The sequence below is a fragment of the Zonotrichia albicollis genome, chromosome 2 (genome assembly GCF_047830755.1).
Source record: "Zonotrichia albicollis isolate bZonAlb1 chromosome 2, bZonAlb1.hap1, whole genome shotgun sequence".
NCBI lineage: Eukaryota > Metazoa > Chordata > Aves > Passeriformes > Passerellidae > Zonotrichia > Zonotrichia albicollis.
The window spans coordinates 34690054-34713275 of record NC_133820.1 but is presented as its reverse complement, the minus strand read 5'-3'; the positions used below and the strand labels follow the sequence as shown (position 1 = coordinate 34713275).

Here is a 23222-nt window from a genome sequence, read left to right as displayed (position 1 = left end):
AAATGAAAATTTCACATGCTCATGGGACATGTAAGTAACAGGTGCCTTCCTCCTACCAGTACCTTTCTCTGACACCAAAGGCACAAAGAGCTTTCTGTGTCTAGCAAGCAAATTCAGGAGGAATGTTTGCAAAGGTTCACACACACCATCTCCCTCATTGTACAAAACTACAAAAGAGATGCTTCTCAGTGCCTCACACCAGCAGAGTGAAGAGTTTTGCAATTCAATGTCATTTAGTTCCCTTTATGCTACAGAGAAATCAGGGTCAGAAATGTGATTTCATTAAATCCAGAATTACAGCTTGAAAGCAAGCAAAGGAAGTTTATTGTAGTTTTTTTCATGTAAACCAAATCAGAAGCAGCAACAGCAAGAACTTACAGCTTACATATTCTGATCCTGGGTATGAGATCCAAAGGAAAACTGGGTAAAAGCAACAATTTCAGAAACCTTCTCCCTAAACTAGACAGCTTCATATGGTAAATTTGGGGGTCAAACTAAGAAACTTAAATAGGCTTCTTTGGATTTAGCAGATTGTCTTCTAAAAGTTCTCTTCAAACCTATGTAAAGAACTTCAAATCTACATCAAGATTATAAAGTCATACAGGTAAAAAAATACTTTTTTTTAACAGTACCTATGCAAACTTAGTGCTTGTCTTCACCTTCCCATAATACTCAGGAAGACCTTGGGCAAGGACTGAGTCCTAATCCCAGGCCACGATTCAATGCTGTGTACTAAAGAAGTATGTCAGTCTGCCCTTGCTGAGGATCAGCTATGCAGCAACTTCACTCTAGAAGCTGAAACAATGGAAAAGCCATTATTTCAGCTCTATGGCAACACAAGAAAAACCTCACCCCACAGAGTTTTCTAAAACCCACTTGAAAGCAGTTACTACTTATAGCTAGAGTTCATTCAAGCTTTATCTCTTTGACAGGAGGGCTGACATTGCATATACTCTTGCTTTCAGAACTTACAGCTATGAAGAATCATTGCACATACTCCTTTTTATAACTAAATTTAAAAGGTAGAACATAGACTTGAGGGCCGTTCATTACCTTGGCTAAAATTAAAAACCATTTACCATTTCTTTATTTTTAAATTTAGACATAATTGATCAGCACTTCATTTGCTTTGGTACGGTTACACTTCTGTCTCCCTCCAAAGGGAAATTCATTAAGATTTGCTAATAAGACTATAAATGTCAAATAGTCAAGAGCATCTCTATGCTCTATAAATTAGACCAGCATAATGTTTTTCGTCTTGCCTTTGTATAAGAAAATAAGCAGCTTTCCCCATTGAGAAGTGGTAGAAGCACAGACTATGGAAATCTGTCAATCCCTAACTTCAAGAGGTAGAGAAGCAGAAACTGAATAATTTCCAATGCCAAACCCACCCATTACAGAAAAAGGACAAAGGGAAGCCTGCTGAACATCAGCTAGTGTAATTCTTCAGAAAGAATGCAGGTGCAGCTTCCTTGGCTGGGCTTTTAAAGGGCTATCAGCTCTCCTTGACAGTGATTGCAACAATTGAAGGTGACATCTTCATATCTTGTATATGGGTGAAACCTTCCAATGCTTTTCTTTGTGAAAAGGAAAGAAGATGGAGTAGTCTCAGAAAAAGAAACTTCTGTTGATGTTTCTGGATGTGCAGCTGGATCCAGTACATGTAGCATCTAAGGATGGAAAAATTGACACTGAAAATACTTTTATGCAACTTAATGTGCTTTTTCCTTCTCTTAAGAGCTAGGATTTCTGCTCAAAAGCCATTTGTCATCTTTTTTTCCAACGTGAAAATGAAACATCTCTTTACCCAGAACTTTAATATAAAGATTAACATGCATCAAGAGCTCTTACCATTTCAGCCATTTTCTCAGCAGGGGTATTGCAAAACTCCACAGCTGTTGAAGTCTTTTTTGGACTGTTAGTACCAACATTTCCTAGAAGATGTGAGCTTACAGCTTTGGCTAGCTTACAATTCACAGCTGCTAGCTCTGTTGTAGTGTAAGGCTGGGCACTAGGATAGTAGGTCTGTTGTCTCCCCCACTGAAGAGAGACCATGAGCTCCTCCAGCAGCCTGTGCAGAAAGAAAAGAAGCACTGCTAGTGCGGTTTGTATTATATATTGTATAACCAGCACCCAGCATACTTCAGAGGAATCATCTCTTCCCAAGGCTTACTGCATAAGCTAAATCTTAAACCAAAGAAATGGACCAAAAAAAGTGTTTAAGAACAAGGAGACAAATGGGCTATTCTCCAGGACAAGGCCTCACCAACACAGGTGATTAATCCTGGGAACACTTATTTGACATCTGGCAGAATAAGCACTGTAAAGTCCATGTAGGTAGAAGAATCACTTCTTTGATATTTTGCAAGGAAACAGAGAAGACTTGAAGTCAAGTCAGTAAGTGATTAAAGAAAGAAAGGCTGAGGATGTGAGGGATGTCAGTTCCACAGTTTATTACCCTTAAAACCTCAGACCTCTAGAGAATGAAGCAAGTATTCTATTACTTTTGCTCTTTCAGCTCTAAGACTGGAGAGTGACCATATTATACATCAGCATTAATTGATTTTTGTGGAATATCACAGGAAGAAGGGAAAGTTATTTGATTCTCCTCTAGCCTAAAATAAACTGACAAAAATGAAGTTTGCACAGAGGTAATCTGGATTGGAAAAATCATACTTGTGTGTATCAATCATCTCTTGACGGAACTGATCACGTTCATTCAGCAAGTCCTGGATTGCACTTTGTGCATCCCTGGTTTGGCGCTGAAGAATTGCTCTGGTATTGGTCAGTTCATCAGCCATCACCCTGCAAAGGAAATCTCCAGTCAGTAGTGCAAGTGAACAGCTTGAAAGTCAATTTTTCTACTACGGACCATAATTTGTCTGCTCAAACTGTCTGCTGTTCTCTGTCCCCTCTCCCATGCAGAGCCTATATCAACCTAATTAAGAATAATTTCTGTTCAACTACAGCCAACACCAGTGCAAGATTATGTTTTGACTGAGTTTAAACAATCTTAGGTCACTTAATATAAATCTAATAACAGACATTTCAAAACACCTTGAGAAAGTGTACATTGACAAGGTTCCTGTGAAAGAAAAAGCTAAATACATTTTTCTTTTATTAACAATTCTCACAAGTATGTTGTAATCACGTTTGTTCACTCTTCTCTAAAAATGGAAGCTATGGCTATAGACTGCATTCATTTACCTCTTTGCCCTACCCAGGGGCTATCACCAGATGCCAGATATGAGTGTTTAAGAGCTACAAAGGAGACAGCTGTTGTCACATTTGCTATACCATGAGGCTTGGCACTACCCCTCCAACAGGCATTTCAAATGCCTGTGATATTCCAAATGCAAAAACCAGAATAACATTTAAATAACCACCAGTTAGAAATAGGAGATAAAAATGAACCAGAATGTTACAATATTGAAGAGTGTTACTTCAACCACACTGCTGAGACTCACAGCTCTGATGTCAGAGCTCCTCATAATGTTAAAAACCCTCCAAGTTTACCTAGTAACTCTTGCTAAGACTTACAATTACCGTTACACCCCATATGTTACACAAGTTACCATTCACCCCATATGCTGAAACTTCTCCAGCAAATTAAAGGGAGCAGACTGTATTCTATTGCCATTTCCTTCAAGCAGTAAGGTCTTTTATGATATGCATTAAGCATCATAATTCAGTCAATTATATCCAAGTATAGTAGAAAATTAAAACTCCTAGAACACTATTTACAGATCTGGTAAGACAACTAAGCAAGTTTAAAGTCACTGTCAAATGAGATTTTGACTTTCAGACATGCTTTTATGGTTAAAGAAGTAACAGTAACGTCCTGAGCAGTAACACAGCCAGTGTTTAATAAAGAGGTCGCCCTACTCTTTCTTCTATAGCAGATAGCCAACTCACTATAAGCAGAGCTCCTAAACACATCAGCTTCTTCTCAAATTGATGACTGTACCATTCTTGAGGGGTGGGGGTAAAAATCAACTAACTACCTAACTAAGAAAAGTCAAATGCCTTAGAAGACATTTTTATACCCTAAACTGCATGCATTTTTATCAACATTAAGAGCTTCTCTTACTTTCTTGACAAGAGGTGTAGTTGAGATTTTAGGAGGGCTAGGACTCACTGTATTAGCTCTGAAAAGCAGGACTATTCAGATTTACAAGGAGCTTATTTTCTTTATACCTTTCCTGTATTCTCAGATTTCACAGTAGGTATCACTATGGCTCTTGTGGCTGTCCTCTGCATTTGAAACCACACTGCAAGGAGTGTATGTGATGAAAGACTGAAGGAGAATGCTGTTAGGACAGCTCCATGAGAGGGAATACCTGCTTGCTAGGCACTTGCTTCTCCACACATCACATTGTATAGACATGCGCTCCAACTGCTCCGACAACTGAGCCATATTCTGGCCCAGGACTTCGTTTTCTAGGATGAGCTGGTTCTTCTCACGAGCCATCCGTTCAAAGTGATACTGCAGATCATCCCCAACAGAAGCAACAAGTAATTTCTTCAACTCCCGATTGACCTAGAATTAGACCAGACTCTCTTGTAACTATCAATAGAGAATAAACACACTTGAGAATGCAGTGTAACTTATTGCAAATTGCTAACAGTAAACTGTCTTTCTCTTTCCAGAATGGGATGTGTCCAGGCAAGCATAAACATTTGAGCCTAATATACATCCAACACCTTCTTGTTTAAATTCTAACAGTCAAAGAGGAAGAATGAAAGCCTACTGCAGGAAACAAAGTTTCAGTAGTATTCAGCTCCCGAATCAGTAAGATAACAAAGGGTTAGACAAGACATCCACACGCGTATGAAGTAGGAAGTTATAGTCAACCTTTCTATGGTTGGCATAACACTTTCCATTTAGCGATTAAGGAGCAAAGTCTTTCCTCATGAAAGATTAATTTCTCTGCAGCTGTCTAGTGTGTTTCTCCTAGCTAAGTCTTTGACTCTTTCATCTGTTGTCACAGAAGCAGCACTGGAATACTTTGATGTACTTCTACTGTATATCTTAGCTGGTAAGTTCAAAAGGAAACGTATTTATTTCAAGGCTAAAGTGTCATAGCAGTTCTCTTTCCTCACATTCACAAACTGCTTCTACAAACCAAAACAGTTCAGCTGTGGGAGAGAAAACACCTTTAACTTCTTACCTCGGTCTGTATACGCAGCTGATTAGAGAGACCTTCTTTATCTTGTAACAACCGCTTTTCTGAATTCTTTAGCTTTTCAAGTGCGTTTTTTAGCTCTATCTGTTCTTTCTTGGGATCTGTGGCTCCATCTGACTGATGGAATGTGTCTCCTTTATGTCCCTCAGATTTAGCTACCTTAGCATTTTTAGTTGGAACAACATGGGTGATGGCTGCTTTGGGGACTAATATTCGAATAGCTTCAATCTCCACTGATTTATCTGCATGTACTTTCCCCAGCTGCAGAACTCCAGGACTCAGGGAAGAAGCTGTCTTTTTATGGGGGCTGTGGTGGATGTGATGGCTTGCAGTGTTGGCTCCAGTGATTACTTCCACTGCTTCAGCTGTTTGCTCTGTTTCCATGCCATCTCCAGGTCCTCGAATGGGTGCTGAGGCATCATCAACTGAAATTTAGAAATTGTGGAGGAAAAGTTTACCACCTTTCACTTGGTTATAGTGTCATTGTAAGTCTTCTCTTAATTTCTGCACTTCAGAGTTGGAGATTTTAATTGTACACTGCATGTGTCAAACAGTCCATTGCAACAGTGATTATCAAGCACAAGTCAGAAAATCATAGAATGGTTTGGACTGGAAGGGACCTTCACGATTATCTTGTTACAACACCCCTGCTGTAAGCAGGGACACCTTCCACTAGACCAGGTTGCTCAGGGCCCTGTCCAATCTGTTCTTGAACACTTCCAGGGATGGGGCATCCACAACTTTCCTGGGAGCCTGTTCCAGTGTCTCACCACCCTCACAGTAAGCCCTTACTCAAATGTGCACTGCTCATTAACAACAGCAGTACAAGACATAAATGTTGATCTGAATTGATTTTTATTTACTGCTGCCATACAAGATTAAATGCAGACACAAAAAAGAGCTTTCCTGAAAAAAAAAATTCTTGACAACATTACTTATGGAGTGAAAACAAAATCAGGTTTTGGGAGCTGGCAGAATCAGAGCAGTTTCATTTAAAAAGCAAGAAGAAAATGAAAAACAGCTATTACCCAGACAGCTACTGACACCTTAAGAAGTTTAGCAGACTTTTAAGTACTAACCGATTTTAGTTGTCCTAGCAAAGGTTTAGGAAAAGCCAACAACCCAGTCCTGCTCCACTTCTGAACTACAGACTCCAGCATTCCCAGTAATGCTGCATTCTGCTCTATAGTCCCCAATATACATGACATTTACTGAAATTAATTTTATTTAAATCCACTAAGTTTTCAGCTGAATGAATTATTATTGTAGTACTGTTTCCTCACAATGGGTGAGAGATACGAAGTTTATGAGGGCATGGCTACACATACTGCTTTTTTTTCTCATACCACAGGCACTAATGTGAGCGTGTGTCTTCTATCCAAATATTAATAGATTTCAAAAATGCTGTAATAACACCATTAATTGCCTTACTTTCGAGTTTGCTGAATCAGTACCAACAGGTTCTAAATACCAGAGGAGGCTGTCAGACAAGTGTACAGACAGATCACAGTACCAGTGACAATCTTATTTTTCAATATCAAGCTGGATTAGAAAAACTACATTGAATTGCTGTTCCATCCAGGCAGCTCCGGTTTTCACTGCAATAATGAAGTCACAGAACTACTTCCTCATAGCTACATAAAAGGAGTAAGTTTAAATGAAAGGAGCCTGATATACAGTGTAACTCTGATGTTTAGAATTCCAGTTAAAGTACTTTTTTAATCCAGTCTGCTTAGATGTCATATGAACAACCTACCTTTTTCTAGAGATGTCATTTTCTCTTTAGCAGTCAGCTCTTCCTAACCAGGTAGGTCTGAGGAAGAAATAAGGAGAGGGGGAAAAAAAAATCTTTAGCAAGGTAACCGCAGCAGTTAATCTTGGATTATCCTGTTTTCTAGTAAAACCTCAAAACTCCAGTTCAGTAGCACAGTGAAAAAACACACATCAAAACAAACAGGGAAAACACAAAATTATAAAAACTACACCAAAACACACAGAGTTAAAAGGAGAAGATTGTGAGTCTTCTGGCACTTCTGTCTTTTTTTCACCAAGAGCTGCACTTTAACTCCTTTGCATTGCTCCTCATCTTGTTCTAGTTTCCATTCCTCTTTTTTTTTCTAGTCTCCCTCCCTCCTTTTTTCAGTGAGCCCCCATCTTACACTTTCACAGTCTGTAACACTCCCACAGTACAACTGCATGACCGTGCCAAGATAACCTAAAATAATCCCAGAACCACAAGAAAAGGAAATCCCACGCTGTGCTTCAAGCAAATGAAGAGGTGAGGAGGAAACAATGGCAGCTGCACAATTCCTTTAGTCCTGCTTGCTGAAACAACCTTTTTGATAGGGCCAATTCTCAGTCAAAGGAGGAGTCAGTGCCCTGAGGGGGTGCACGTAGTTAGTTTAACTAACAACAAAAGCTGACCTCCAGTTTGGCCCAAACCACCACCCTTGGCCATTTTCTTCCTTACCCACCAAAGGTATTGGCCATTGCCACATTCATCCACAGAGCCATCCACTCTCAATTATACAAGTCACTCATCCCTATTTTCTAGGGTCTAAGTTCCTTTGAGATCAGTACACTCCTATCTTATTTGGCTGGCTTTTTTTTCCCTGAAAAAAGGGATTCTCCCCATTATTCAAGGGAGATCTCCAGGGCCCTTGCTTCCTTTCCCTGTACCAATAACTGAAATGGTTTAACTACAGCTTTTTAACTTCCATCGCAGCAGCTCTCTGCCCTAAAAACAAAATGGCAGCAGTGAGCACACTGCTACTTTCGGGTTTCTAGACTATAGATTTGTTTTGTGGCAGGCAGGTTTATCTTTTGTGAATAACATAAGGACCTTTTTGTCCTTGAGCTTTCTCAAACTACAGATACAGAGATGTCTTGCCATCTGTTGCTTCCACAACTGGAGTTGTGTGTTTCCTTACTTAATAGCATTAGCTGTTAATCACCACTGCTGTTCGTTCCTTCTGACTCAGGATCTCTATTTACTTGATAAGAACGAGGAGGATAAAAGCATAGCTGCTCAGGAAGGGGCAAGAATACTCAACGAAAGACTGATTAGGAGCTTTTGGGCTTATCTGCTCCATCAGACAAGCCCTGCCGGTGATCCTGGTCCTTCGGAGTTCACGCTACAATCTGGCCAGTTCCGTGCGGGAGCACTGTCAGAATCCCACCATGTCCCCTCCTCCTCCCTCTCCCTCACTGCTTGCATCATTACCTCTCAGGACGCCGAGCCCGGCAGGATCCAGGGCCTCGCACAGCCACTGCCCGCCCAGCTCCCCGGGCCCCCTGCCCCGGCCCCGACAGACCGGCCCGCAGCAGCGATTTCGCGACAGCCCCCACTGTTGTCACCTCGGCGGCTTCCGCGTCCGGCGGCGGGCGGGGCGCCCCTCGTGTCGTGTCCGCTCCCGCCCAATCGCGGGCCCGGGCGTGGCGCTTCGGTTGCCGGGTCAGGGGCGGGCCGGGCATCGCCGTCGCGGCCGTCAACATCCTCATTACCGTCATCGCCATGGTGAGCGGGGACACGGGGCCGGGGACAGCGGCGGCTCCGCGGGCAGAGCCCCTCCGTGCCGCGGGAGGGACGCGCCCGGATCCGCCCGACCCTTGGCTCAGGGGCCCGCGGGGCGCAGCCGGGGGTGTTTGAAGGGGCCGTTCGGGCTCGTTGGTGCCCGGCTGTTGGGAAGCTGCTGCTGCTGCCCCCCGCGGAGCTGCCCTGAGTTGGGAATAGACTGTGCCAGGAGCTCGGGTGACCGGGCGGGAAGGCAGTGGTGCATTTGGAAGAGACAATACGTCTCAGGTGCCGCAGTCTTTATTCTTGACTGGATCTGCTGTGTAGTAATGCAGGACAGACGACAGGATGCCATTGCAGGGGCAGTAATAAGAAAAATCCAGTTTGCAGTGTAATCTCGAGGAGGGTGGTTGGGCACTGGAACAGGCCCCCAGGGAATTGGTCAGAGTTCGAGAAGTGTTTGGACAATGCTCTCACACATAGGGAGTGAGTCTGGAGGCTGCCACGCGCAGGGCCTGGAGTTCCACTCGACGGTCCTTGTGGTTCCCTTTCATCATAGCATATTCTGTGATTATAATGAAACTCAACTGGGTCCCCATTGCCCAAGATGGTGTGCAACCCCAGTGTTATAGAGCTGATTAAAAAATCAACAGTTTTGAGCTGCATTTTGTACTCAAACTCATATGCAGGACACATGCAGTAGCCAGGGACATGCGCCTGTGGGTGGGTCCAGCCTTACCCACCTGTCCTCAGCACCTCAGATTTTCCCCAGACCCTCCAGCAGCTTATTTTGCACCTTGCTTTTGGAGTATTAACTAAAGATCACCATTTGCCACTTACATAGAAATGCCACTGTTTGTTTTCAGATAAAGGGGTTACAAGTGTTCTGTTTAATCCACGTAAAACTGTAATTTTCAATTCCTCATATTCAGTCGGCAGAAGTCCTGCTTTGTGAGTTGTACCTTAGGTAAAGCATTTGCTTTGTTTACATTGATTGTCACTGACTTTGACGTGTTTCTAACCTTTTATTTCTGGGGTGACACCAACTTAACTTCATTACGCAGTTCGAAATCTTATAGCAACCTCTAACAAAATGTTTCATGGCAAGTTTGTTTAATTTCTTTTGAAAAGCCTTCAGTGATAGGAACTACGTGATCAATTGTCATAATTTCATTGCATGATGATTTTTATAGGTTGCTGAGTTTTTTCCTGTTATATTCTGTGCTGGAAATGATACCAGTGATTATTTGTTCTGTTCTTTGTGGTTAAAGATATTCCATTTTGTCTTTTATTTGTAGAAGTACTTGAAGATTTTAATTTTGCCCTTTCCTAATTTCACATTTTTCTTCTGTAAACAAATTCTGTTCTCTTAATAGTTTTCTTCTGGTAACTGTGGTTTTAAAATGTAGTCATTTTCCACTCTGCCTGCAGTTTTCTCTGAATGTGGTGTTTAACCTTCAGGTTTCTTCCCAGCTACATTGTGTTCCACTGCTGCTGAACAGAGCAAAATATTTGTTTCTTGTGTCTCACATCTTCATATTGTCAAAGTTAACATATTTGTTTTTTTCCTGAACTGTTTTGCACTCTCACTACAACCTAAAATATATCAGATTTCCTGTGATCTGGCCAATTTCTCCCCTCATATTTGAATTTTTATTGTAATACTTTGCATTTGTTTCTATAGAATTTTCATATTATCATGCTGATTTCTACTTCTAAGATGCTTGCAATCTTTCCCACACCTTAGTTGTCAGCCCAGATTCTGGAAGTGTGCTTTCTCAGTTTCATTTTCAGAGTAGTAAGAAAAATCTGCAATAAAACAGGTGCATGGCAGATCATTGTGGAGCACCATCTGACTCCCAGTTGGCCCGGGAAGTATTCCTAATTACATCTTCATATGATAGATGTAACTGCTCTTTAGTTTAGGCCACAATGCCTTATTCAGCTTATCAGATTCTCAGGTGTCAGATTAAAAGCCTTATCAGTTGCCTTTTTGTCACAACTGTGGCTTCTCCCTTGCTCACTGTGTCAGGAAAAGATTTGTTCTTGACAAATTTTTATGTTATTGTTGTCTTAGATGTTCAATAACCAGCTATGTAATAACTGGTTTCATTATCTCCCCAAACACTGCCTCTCTTGCCCTTCTCCTGTGCCCTTGAAGTGTGGGACCTTTCTTCTCTGGCTTTGAAGTGTTACAGAGTCCTGTTGGTCTCTTTCATAATTAAAAACCCACTAATTTTTCCACTCATATACCCTGCATTGTGGCAGTTCCCTAAAATGCATTAAGAATAATTTGGCAGCTGGGAGGTGATGGGAGAACAGATGTTTGGGAATGAGTGCTGCTCATGTGGACACAGGATCCTGGGAAAGGGCTGAGTTATGTGACTGTGGGATGCCATGACTTTATGCACCTGACCCATCTTAAAGCTGTTCAGAACATCTTTTCTCAGGAGCAAAGTCAGAATATAAAAGATGTCTTCTGGTGGATTCTAATACTGACCTATAAGCTGGACTTTAGCCTCAGCATTTTAATTAGATTCTGAAAGTAATGGATTTTGGGTTAGGAAGCTTGACCAACCTTTAGTACTATGTTGCTTCCACTTCATCATGTAACTTCAGTAAGTTTTAACATATATGCCTACTCAGATAAAATCTTTTACAAGTCATCTCATGGCCACAGAAAGAACAAGGTAGTAACTTTTAGTGGAATCAGTTTGGACTGTATTTGTGTCACCCCCTGTACTCCACTCACGTGCAAGTGGTGCTCTGGAAGTGGTTGTGTGCATTGTAAAACTGGGCAGGCATACTGCTGTTGTGGCAGAAGCTGAGGGAAAGGGACAAATGTTCTGAAATATCCTGCAGTTATTAGTCAAACAGCACTTTGGCTTTACAGCCTGCTAATCAGTGGAGACCAGCTTTCCTTGTCATCAAATGGCAGCATTTCAGATCAGTTCTGGTGCATTCTGGTGTCTGGTTTCTAATTGTGTGACACCTGGCTGCTGTGGACAGGGAGCAGTAAATTCCCAGAGGGAAACCTGCTTTTCTCCACCCAAGATGTGCTCTCCCTCTTGGCTGCTGGAGTGCTCTGCTGTTCTGTGATGGTAACTTTCATACAGTCACATACAGAGATGTATTTGTCCATGATCTTAACAACCTTAGTTTCTCTTGATTCATGAGTTTGGTGCACTCTGACACTTGAAAGTGTTTCAGATATGGAAGTTCAGCGTTTTCCAGAGAACAATGAGCTCTGTTCGCTGGAGATCCAGAGCCTGATTGCAGTGGAAATTCTGCACCTAGGCGCAATTTAGAGGATTTCCTTTTCTTCCGCCCTTTGGAACAGTTATTGTCCCCTGCATTCTGACAGCTGCATTCTGCATTGCAAAGACTCTTTGAACAACAGGACAGACAAATTATTTCCTTCTTGTGCATAAAGACATCAAGGCACATAAAAGCCAGGTGACTTGACTAATTTCTGGTTTTGACCTTATGGATGTAGAAGGACAGAATTAGTGGAATTTAAGTGTCCAACTACCTTAGTTCTTTTGGCAAAGTTAAGGGAAAATATATATGAAATTTACTTTCCTGGTTTCCAGGGCTTGCAGTCTTGTAATTTTGACAAAAGACTTATGTATATCAAGGGATGAGAAGTTCAGCCCACTTCAACAGAAAATTTGACACCTTGTGTGTTATATGTTTGCTGTAATTATTATTATCATCAGTTCATTAGTAAAACCCACAGCTTGGAGAACATCAACATGGAAATCATCACCCTTTAGACAAGACAGGGAAGAAAAATGAGAATTTTTTTAAAGTGCTTTGGTTCATCACTGGAAAATACTTCTTTTTTTAGAAATGGGTCTTAGGAAATGAATCAGGAATTTATAGAACTTGACAATAGTGAGGCCTGGGTTCTCATGGCATGTTCAGATTTTCAGCCGAAGACTTTATAAAGGCAGAACAGCTCATGGGGCTGTGTTGGTTTACAGGAGTTTCTCTTGGGACCCAGTGATCTCAACCATACTGGATCATCTGGTAAAATGGAATAATTTTGATGAAGATCTGTCATTCAGAACTGCTCATATAAACAGACTAAACTCTTCCCTGCTAATAGACTTTCCTGAACAAATGCAAGTTTATAAAATGACTTTTTGTAATTTTCAAATTGCTTACTTCCTGTTGCAAAACAGCTGCTATTAAAAAAAAAAGGCATTTTAAACTCTTTCAGGAAATGTGCAATATCTCTGCAAAAGACACTTTCCTAATGCTTAAGAAATTTTGCTTCTTTGGTCTTCAAACAAAACTCAGTTTCACTCGAGTGACAGCTGGTGATTACATTGAATTTTCCTCAGCTGCACAGTGGCCTGATCCTGTCCGCTGAAAATTTGCAAGGCAGAACCAACCACAAAGACAATTCTCTGTACTTAATGTCCAACTCTTGTTTGCAGTATTTCATCACAGGGGAAAAAAAATTGTATGCAGTGTAAGGAGAAAATAAGCAAAATGCCATCAGGTGGCCTCTAACTTCTTATTTCCTGTGAGCATCAGGAGAGTGTCATGGTTTTGTCTTGAATGGTGATTGCAAACAGTGGAAATTTGCTTCTTCAGCACGTAGGCTGTGTGCATTGCATAAGATGTAGCTGATAAAATAACCAAGTCTTTGGCACTCTGTCAAGCAAGTTTGAAAACTGTCAAAACTGTTTGAAAACCCCCATAACTTTCCTTTGTTCCAAGAGCTCACTCTGGGTTTGATGTTGACATCTTTATGACATTATGTGCTTTATAAAATACCACCCTACAAATACAAAGTTGAGAGGTTTAGAATCCATGTGATAAATAACCTCTTACTGTAGCCAAGTCTTGGCTTTGGTTTGCAGAAATTACCACCTCTCCAAATGTAATTTTAGATTAATTGATGGCTCTTCTGATGGGCTGGCTCAAACAGGTGACATTGTGATAGTCAAAGTTACCTAACATTGTCTTATGATACTGATCTCCCTTTGTCACCCAGAGTTGTCTGTCCAGATCCTTTGGGTTGTGGGTACAGATCTTAATAACTGACATGTCGGTCCTAATGGTATGTTGGGTTTTTTAAAAGTTTATATATTGCTAGAAACTCAAGAAGTTCAGGAATTACTCAGTGAACCAGTGCCAGGAATAAAGAAAAGTACAAACTTTCAGTTAGCAGTAAAAAATAATAGAATTTTGTGACAGAGGCAGTAGTTATTTATAGAGATGTTCCAGGCAGATGTGGGTAAAATTTACAGTTAACCATCAGAGCTCAGCACTTTTTGAAAGTACATCTAAATTGTTCTTAATACAGGAACCCAGCTAGTCTGTGTTAGATCAGGAGCAGCTTGGAAGAATGAGCATTACCTTTGGGCAAAGAGACACCAAGCGATAATTACAACCATAGAATCATCATTTAGGATGGAAGGGACCTCAGACCTGCTCAAAACAGGTCTAACCAGACCAGGCTGTTCCAGGCTGTGTCCTGGCAAGTCCTGAACATCTCCCAAGATGGAGATTGCACACATCTGGGCATCCAATGCCAGTGCTTGACCACCCACTTGGTAATTCTTTGTTTTTCTAGTGTATGACTGGAATATTCTGTGTTTCCATATGTGTCCTTTGCTTTTTTTGCTCTCACTGTGCACCTTCAGGAAAAGTCTAGATCCATCTTGTTGGTGTATTTCACTTGGGCAGTTGCAGACAGCAGTAAGGTCACGCTCAGCCTTCTCTAATCTGAGTGGGCTCAGTTCTCCCAGCCTCCTCACGTGTCCTGTTCTCCAGACCATGAATGCCTTGGTGGCCAGAGGCTAAGCACTAAGAACTGAGCCTTTTAGGTTTGATAGTGTCTGTTTCCTTTGAGCCAAAGGAGTAGTGACCCTCCAAAAAGTGGTTTTGGCTGTTCAGTTGCCCATTTTAGTGTCAGTTTCTAGAATCCTATGGTGATCTAGTATATCTGGGTGGGATACTCTGTTAGTCATGAAGTGGCTAGTGAGAATCAATGGTTGTAGGTAATAATATTACCTATTGCTCTAAGTCTGAAGAGGGCTTTTCCATAAACACTGACTTTTAACTATAATTGTAGCTGCAAGAAATAATCACCAAAAGTACAATTTCCTGACAGTGAGCACTGTGCTTTCCCTAATGCATCCAAACTATTTTGTGTTCCCTTGTGTCCTTAACCAGATGAAAACCAGAGGCTCTGGTGCCTGAGCAAGACACCAAGGTCACTCAGTAGTGTTGTGTGGGTGGAACCCCACAGTTTTCTCCCAGTCAGGAAAATGGAAAGAAAAAACAGCATAAGGGGAGTAAATTATGTATGGCAGGGCTTTGGAGCACGCTGTCACAGTTTAATACTAAGAATGACAGCTTAGCAAGTATTTTCATCTATAATGAGCGTATCTCAGATCAGAAGAGCACATACAAGAGGTAGAAGTTTGGGTCTTTTTTCTCACATTCTGTGCCTATTAGCGTTATGAGATAAATTCTGTGAGGTGCCTTTATGAGTTGTTCTGGAGTGGGCAGCTCTGATACTCACTTAAGAACTGTGGTATTGAGAATTTTGGGAGGGTGTGGGATTGGCATTGGGAGGGTGGGCCTTGAGGAAGGCCAGGCATTGAGGAAGGCCACCTGCCCATGTGCCTCAGTTTTCCTGTGTGAAAGGACTTCATCACCCTGGCTGTTGGGATCTGTGCTTTATCATTTAGCCATTTCTACCTCCTCTTGTGAGGTTACTAGTTTTTAAGCTCTAGGTGTACTGGGAAGAGATAGCAATGGCTTCTAACTGATCATTTCAGAAGTGAATTCTTGAGGTTTAAATAAGGTGCTCAACCTGTCCTTGGGCACCAGAGGGTGCTCATGTCTTTGGAAAGAGGTGCTCTCCCGAGATGTGTTTCTGAGAGCCTGTTGCGTGATCTTTGTTTGCGTGGGATCCTCCATGATTGTAACTACCTTAATTATCTTTTTTTAAAAATCGCACTTTTCCTGCAAAATACTCCAACACACTTGGAAGGAGAGCTACGTATAAGAGAGGGCTACATATGGGAAGTGGAGAGAGGTGGGTAGGCATGCTTGAGCCTGTGTACCTGTTCTTGCCCATTTAACTGTGATCCCTCACTAAATTTAATACTCCTCCTATTTTTAGCCTTTCCTTGTTTTCTTTCTCCCACTGTAGGGACTGTACCGTGCTCTATGTTTTCTAGTTACATAGGAGCAATGCTGTCCTCGCCCTGTCCCGTGGTCTCTTTTACAGTACGCTCTTTGAACTGAGAGCTTTTGAGTCGGAAGACTCCCAAATCACTGGGACGGAGCAGAAGAACTGTGGTCTGGATCCAGTCCTTGCAGCTGCTGACATTCTGGACTAGCAGTGTTTCCTGGAGGCAGCTGCAGAGGCAGTGGGCTGGGCGGCATTTTCCCTTTCTGACTTCTTCCACAGATGCCTGGTTCCTGTGCTCCAGTGAAGGGTCTGTGGAGGGAGGAAATCAGGATGAACTGACTCACCTGCCTCTGCTCTGCTTTGTCAAAATGAATGGGGCTAAATAGTACAAATATTTTAGCTATTAAATCTTGTTATGGTTCCATGAAAGGAGTGATGGTGATGATTATTCCCATTTTACAAAAGTGGGGAAAATAGCCTCCTTTTTCAAAAGGTCCTGAACATCAAATGCACTAATGCAGGGGGCAGCTGAGTAGGTGGAACTAAGCAATCTTATTCAACTATGTATGGGATTGGAATCTCAGTCACTGTCTTCATCCAGCAGAGATGTTTGCATCTCAGGGGAGTAACATAGTTCAGTTGTGCAAATCTGATAACAAAAGTCCTATGCTTTGGGAGAGAAAGAATCTGTAAATTGTAGAACAAATATTCATCAAGTGAACCTGTAAAAAAAGTCTGTTAGGATTGGCAGAGTTTGGGAATATGATTACAGTCACCCACAGAAGATTGTGATTTCTTGCTTTACTAGTGGGAAATTGCTGAACAGCTTTTATCATGAGAACTTCTGTTTGCATGTAACTTGTCATTAGTCTGACTTCAGAATAAATTATGACCGTGACATCTGTGGGCTGAAATCTGGATTTAGTCCAACTACCTTAGAATTTGACACAATCTGAGAAAAAGTAAATCCAGCATTGGTTAATCAGTAGTGCTGACAACACACTAGCTGTTACTGCCCACAGCAGTGAATGAGAAACGTGTCAGCACAGTTATCAGCTTCATAGGACCATAAATTGCTACTAGACCGTGGCAAGCTCTGACTGTTCCAGGTGGATGCAGTGTGTGTGGTTTTCAGAGCATTCCCACAGACTCCTGGGTGCTAATTGCTCGTGATATTGGCTGGCTGAAGGACCTGCTCTCCCTTAGCTGTGATTCCAAGGCAACCAACTAGTTCTTGTTAGAAAAGCTTTTCAGAAGATTATTATGAGCTGAGATAATCTGAAGATGCTGTAGGCATTATAATGCTTTGAAGTGCTGTTAACAGCTTTAGTTTAGGATTTGTAGGTGCTTCTAGTTCCCAGCTGCTTGTAGCTTTCTCCAGTTTTAACCATTCTGTGTAAAGATTTCCAGATTAATTCTACAAGAGGTTGAAAATTTAATGGAATACCTGAATAAGAATATGTGGGGAGTAAATCTGAAAAGTGCTTCAGAATCTTATTAAACTACACACAAAAAAAACACCAAAACAAAACAACAAAAAAATCAGTGTTCCTTTGGAAAGCTTTAGTTCTCAAAATACTGGAAATTGAAAGCTAAAGGTTTGGCAGAGGAATGGTTTTCTGTAAAAGGAAACTACCTTTGAGTATTGACATCAGCTTTAATGTTTGGCCAAATTTTGAGCCTTTTAGAAATGTTTTTGCTCGAAGTCCAATATTGGACGGATCTTGTAATGGGGTGTGCGCAGGTGGCTCAGTGTTTCACTTCTAGCATCATGTGGCGGCGTTAATCTCGCCGTGGGAAGGTGGACACAGAGCATTCAGCGGCTGACCCTGGCAGAATGAGTTCTGCCACTACTGGCTGATTAAGTGCAAAGCACCTAAACTTTGTGCTCAGATGTGATTATGTGGGATGACCTGCATTGCAAATCGTGCTCTGAGTCAGGGAACAGCTCTGCTTTTGCTTAAATCACTGTCAGGCTCTGCTGGAGTTGGTGGAGGCAGACGTGCTGAGCACTACTGATTGCTTTGAGAGGAATTACCTGTCATCATGTAATTACGAGTGCAATAATATGTGATCCTATCATCTGCAGCTTTATAAATGTGCAATAAATGGCCACAAATTCTGCTAAAGACGAGATGTAGCTTCTAAACGTCTTCTAAAGCTAAACCTGTCTGGACAGAGCAGTGAGGAGCAGTATGGCATCCTTGATGTGTTTTAGAGAAACTTTTCAATAATTAGAAAAATAACATGAATCCTGTAAATAAGTATTCAAGTATGACATGCAATTGTAGAGTGAAATTTTCACTGGGTAGGCTTTGCTTTCTACAAGGAGAGGATAGAAAGAGATGCGCTTATGCAATTCATCAGTGCGCCTTTGAGTACACGGCTTAGGTTGAGAATTGTCTGTAGTCAAGACATTGTCATGGAAATTGCAGTTGCCAGATGTTTTTCCTTTTGAAAAGTGATCTTTTGATTTCACTTTTTCACTAAAGAAGAGCCTGTTGAGAAAGTAGTGGGAGGTGCAACAGCAGTGAGGGGGCTGCAAAATGGGAGTTCTAAAAATTATTCCGACTTGTGTGTCAGAAACATGAATAGAAGAGGAGGAGGAAAATGAGTTTTAAGAGACAGAGCTAATTGAGTGCTCTATCTACACAGTGTTGTGGATTTAAGTTTTGCCTGGAAAATATCCTGTATTACATAAACTGTGAAGGCAGAAGATGTCTTTAATAACATAGCTTAATAAGTATGCACTGATGAGAATTCATTTTTGTATTTAAGGTGCACTAAAATGCTGAAAATCAGAGCACTTTCTGCCCTGCAGAATGTTAGACTTCACTGTGAGCTCGACTGTAGTTAGACAACAGAGAATCCAGGCGGGTATGGGCCTTTATCCAGGCCTTTATGGACCTGAGCTGAAGAGAGGCTCTGGTCACAACAGTCGGGGATGAGAAACATGAATATAGAGAACCAGGCCTCATTATTTCTCATGCTTGCAGAAGTACTTGACTTTTTAAAGAGATTTTTTTAGAAATTTCAATTGTTTTAAGTGTTATTGAATTTTATTTTTCAGCTTTATGTCTGCAAAGGGTTGTCACCCTTCCATCAAAGAGTAGCACTCCTAACACACTGGTTAAGACTGTCTTTTAACCTAATTAAAGTTAGATTTTTTTTGGGTCTGGTGGTCTGAATCTGCGACCACTCGGGGCCATGTGGGAAGTTTGGCATCGTGCAGGGCCTGCACCTAAAAGCATTCAGCTGAAAATAAAGCAGGACTTGCCAGATGTTGAAATGGGAGAGCAGGAAGGCTATTTAAAGCATTTAAAGCAATCAGAGTATTTCTGGGGCTCTGGACAAAGCAGGTGCTGCTGCGATGGTGCTTCTGTCTCTGGCCTGCGGGGGGAGTATAACACTGTCAGTGGCTGCCTCTGGCTGAAGTTCTTCGCTCTTGCTCCTCAGAGCAGGAGTTTGTCACTGCTTTCCATTTGCCCTGAAGCCCTCTTGCCTAGGAGGTAGCATTAAATCTGAAGTGGGGATTGCTCTGGGAGAGCAGTGGTTGGAGATTTATGGGCTTTGAGGAACAGTTTCAAATTCTTCATAACAGGACTTAGATACCTGGTAGAGGTTGATCATACATTTATAGCAATATCTTCTGGACTTTGGAAGTTGATTATATGTTTATAACAACAGTTTCTGGGCCTAATTCTGAAAATAATGTTCTTGGTGAAAGCAGTTGGTCTGGTCCCACAGTTCATCCCTGTGAAGGCCAACTTCTGTCAAACGAATGCACCCAGCACAAATGGTGATAGTTGATGGGTTTTTTGTAGAAACTATAAAGAGGAAAGATCAAGATACCTCTTCACTGGCCATTTCAGCTTTTCTTTTGGTTGCCAAGCTCTAATACTTTTGTGATTTTTTAAGTCTTCTTCCTAAAAACATAAGGTATGTACATGTTCATGCATAAGCAGACTACTGGATGTTGGAGTCAATGAGCTTCAAGATATCTTCACATGAAATGTTTTATAATAACTAGTATTCTTATGCTTTGAAACCGTCTTATTTTTTATAAAGATACTCTTGCTTTTCCTAAGTATTTTTGAGAGTTCACCAACCTGGTTTGAAGGAGGAACAGGTTGTGAAAAAATGTTTCCTTAAAATTGTTCATTTTAAGAATTTTAGGCAGCTTCAGAGCAGCCTTTCCAGAAAGCTTTTTTGGTGTATTAGGAGAAATACGCATTTGGTATTTCTCACAGATTCAGACCACCAGACAAAAAAAAATCTAATTAGGTTAAAAGATAGTCTTAACCAGTGTGTGAGGAGTGTTACCCTGTTTTCTGTTTGGTGTGAGAATAGTTCCTGTCTGCTGATCCATCCTGTTCCCAGTGATTTTCATAGAAACAGCTTGGTCTGTTTCTATGAAAAAACCTTTACTGGAGGTTTTCCCTGTGACAGCAGAGTTTTACAAAATATAGAACACAATATCAATATAGAACAATATCAGGATGGATTGGATTCAGCTTTTACCAAGGTTTGTGCAGTCTTTTTATTGCTTCATTAGGAGGTGATTCAAATACTTTGATTCTTTTTCTCTTTGATCTGATTTCAGAGTCACTGAGAAAAATCGAAGGAGCAGCAGACAACAAAGGTGCACACTTAAAATGTAGCAATACTCTGCATGACTACTGAAGCTGTAGTGTGTGAGCAATGGGCCCTGAGCCTGTGTCAGATAATGTCATGTATGCTGAAGTTCCTGACAGTCTGTGTAACCTCATAGAAACCAGATTGCTAATGGCATGTAAAGGTGCACTTTCTAGATACCTCAGGGCTTTCTGATTTTGAGAAATACTTTGGTACTGTTTCATGTGAGGTTCTCTTGAGCTGAAAAAAAATCAGCTCCTGATTCCCTGTGTTCTCGATTGTAAGAAAAACTCTAGTATGAAATTTCTAGTCAAAATCAGAGGAGGAGGAGGAGAGAAGTAGTCACTCCAGAATAGTACAGTAGTGTGGCTGTCAAGTGAAGTATTTGGAAAACCAAATCCAGGTCTGTGTTCTTCATAGGACAAACCAGAGGGGTAAAGTTTCTCCACCTTTCCATGGGAATTCCTTAGTCCTTGAGCTGCTCTTTTACCACTGTTGCTTCTCATGAAAACCTTTGTAAGATCTGCTTTTGTTTTCCTGTGGACAGAAGCCTAGAAGGTTTACAGGACAAGATATTGTGTCCTAGAGGGTTTACAGGACAAGATATTGTGTCCTGTCCAACTTGTTAGGAATTCTGCTTCTTTTGGAGGTCTAGAAGGTTTACAGGACAAGATATTGTGTCCTGTAAAGCTTGTTAGGAATTCTGCTTCTTGGTTTATAATGTCCTTGGCAGTTCGGTTCCAAACACAGTTTCCCTATGCAGAGTTTTCTGGGAGCACAGTTCTTTCATGGATGCTTGGATTTAGGTTCTAGAACTTAGTCCCATGCTGGCTAAGAAGGACTGCTTCCCCCATCACTTTCAGAAGTAAGTACAAAATTTAGGATTTTTATTTCAGCTGTACTTCAGTAAATGTTTCTCATGTCCATAGAGCCATCCTATTGCATATTCACACATGCCAATATAAATAAAAAGCAAAAGATAGCAAAACCCAAATGTATTTAAATGTATTTAAATGTTGTTCTGGGCAACTTACATAAGGAAGAGGAAAAAACCTTTCCATCATCACAGTAGGTGAACTCTTGACATTGCTGATCTCAGTTCTAGAATTTACTGTGGAAAGGAGATGTAAATCCTGAGCTCAAGATAGCTGTTCTGGAAGTATCAGTATGTAAATGTAAAGTGCATAATCACTGCTGGGCTTTTTAATGGTAGCAATTATTCCAGTAATGTGAGCATTTGTGAAAATATATTTCTCCCCCATTAGTTATTACTTGTTTAATTGCATAGTCATGAGAGCAGAGACTATGTGTGATTTTAATGAGGGAATGGTACAGAAATGAATGGAAATTAATTCTTTGAAGCAAGAATTTTCTGAGTTATAATGTACTTATAGATTCACTTGATTTGTTATTTCTTGAGCTGTTCAAAGGAATGTGATTTCAGTGGTGGCTAAGATGCCTGTCCCATTTCCTGGGGGAATGAACTGCTCCCTGGTCAAGAGCTGTGAAATATTCCCCTTTCAGGACTCATTCTCGGTCTGAAGCAGTGTGGTGCATTGAACGTGTTACCCCCTGGCAGGTCACCACTGTTCTCTAATCACTCTTCCTTGGAGAGTTATTTTCTCTGAGTTTCCTTTGTTAGAAGGATGGACAGAAGCTAACAATGAAACTTAGCTTGCCTCCCACAGTACTTCCTGATCCTTGGGACTCCTTCCCAGTTTGCAGTCAGGACACACTAGTGAAGGGATATGTAGGAACATTGTTTGCCATACCAGTTCTGTTGATTGAGTGGTGTACTGATTGAAAATAAGTGTTCAGAAATTAGAATATCAGGTTTATGAAGGCTTAAACATTTTTTGCAATTGTCACAGTATGTGATGGAAAGTGGACAGTTTTTTGTGTTTGGTTTTTGCCTTCAAAATCCTACTTCATTAAATAAGTAAATAAAAGTTTCTGTTCTCATTTAAAAACCTAATATGTACTCACTTTTAAAAACTTACATTTTGAAATTGTTTGGCATTTTTGATGACTTGGAGTGGCACTTTGACAGCAAAGCCTGGCAAGGGCTTCCCAAAATAAGCTCACAATATCATGACTGTATTCCATATTGTCTTTTATCTGTTTTAAGACTACTTGCACAAATCTGCATAGTAAGATCAGAGTCCTACCTGATTTTAGGTACCTGTATTTTAGGTACTTATTTGACAGGGTCTTCAGTTTGCTTTCAGTGTTGAATTTCTTCAGACGCTGTAAAGTGTCTGCCTCTAAAGCAATTGACATGTTCACAAATATAATGTTTCCTGTTAGAATGTCTCCCATAAGCTTTGAACTTTTTTCTGATACTGTTTTATTGTAATAATTCTATGTCCATACAGCAGAGAAAATTCTAGTTATGGCTTAGGAGAAGCTTTAGAGGCTTTATTTTGGTCATTTTAGAAAAATACTAGGTCTCCGTATTTTCTGGATGCATAACAGTTATGGATTCAAGCTGTCCTTCTTACTGATAGCATTTTCTGGGTATTTGGGGATTAGCTCTGCAGTTTTTCTTGAGTCTAAATAGCATTTATTACCTTGCTTTTGCTTACAATGCCAAAAGAAGATAATACAGAATGGTGATTTCTGCTATTCAGTGGCCAGCAGGGCTTGCTGAATAAGAAATATGAATAGCTCAGACATTGAATAAAATCTTATAAAATAGATTTCAGATTCTTAATGAAAGTCAGAT

At 40.9% G+C, this 23222-nt stretch overlaps 2 protein-coding genes across 3 annotated transcripts in view; one reads left to right on the top strand and one right to left on the bottom strand.

Moving 5' to 3' along the window:
- Nucleotides 1-301: 301 nt before the first annotated feature.
- BLZF1 (basic leucine zipper nuclear factor 1) lies at nucleotides 302-8610 on the bottom strand. 2 transcript variants are annotated; one of them, XM_074534721.1, is made up of 7 exons: nucleotides 8544-8610; nucleotides 6943-6999; nucleotides 5172-5611; nucleotides 4341-4540; nucleotides 2677-2805; nucleotides 1852-2071; nucleotides 302-1670 (listed from the first exon to the last, which is right to left on the bottom strand). In XM_074534721.1, the coding sequence occupies exons 2-7, from the start codon at nucleotides 6959-6961 to the stop codon at nucleotides 1485-1487; spliced, it is 1194 nt and encodes a 397-aa protein (XP_074390822.1). In that variant the 5' UTR covers nucleotides 6962-6999; nucleotides 8544-8610; the 3' UTR covers nucleotides 302-1484. The 2 variants fall into 2 exon arrangements, with proteins under 2 accessions (XP_074390822.1, XP_005486217.2); XM_005486160.4 differs by having other exon boundaries at nucleotides 8410-8551.
- NME7 (NME/NM23 family member 7) overlaps nucleotides 8534-23222 on the top strand; it is an 89329-nt gene continuing 74640 nt past the window's right edge. Inside the window, exon 1 of the mRNA XM_005486166.4 lies at nucleotides 8534-8703. Within this exon, the coding sequence (XP_005486223.2) occupies nucleotides 8701-8703 (3 nt within the window). The 5' untranslated portion in view covers nucleotides 8534-8700. The remainder of the gene's footprint in view (nucleotides 8704-23222) is intronic.

What these genes read in the sequence shown, in the direction of transcription:
- BLZF1 (XM_074534721.1), bottom strand. An exon ending in AGCTGCGTATACAGACCGAG is followed by an intron (nt 4,541 to 5,171) that starts GTAAGAAGTTAA and finishes GTCTAATTCTAG; the next exon opens with GTCAATCGGGAGTTGAAGAA. An exon ending in GAGATGATTGATACACACAA is followed by an intron (nt 2,072 to 2,676) that starts GTATGATTTTTC and finishes CTTTCTGCACAG; the next exon opens with GCTGCTGGAGGAGCTCATGG.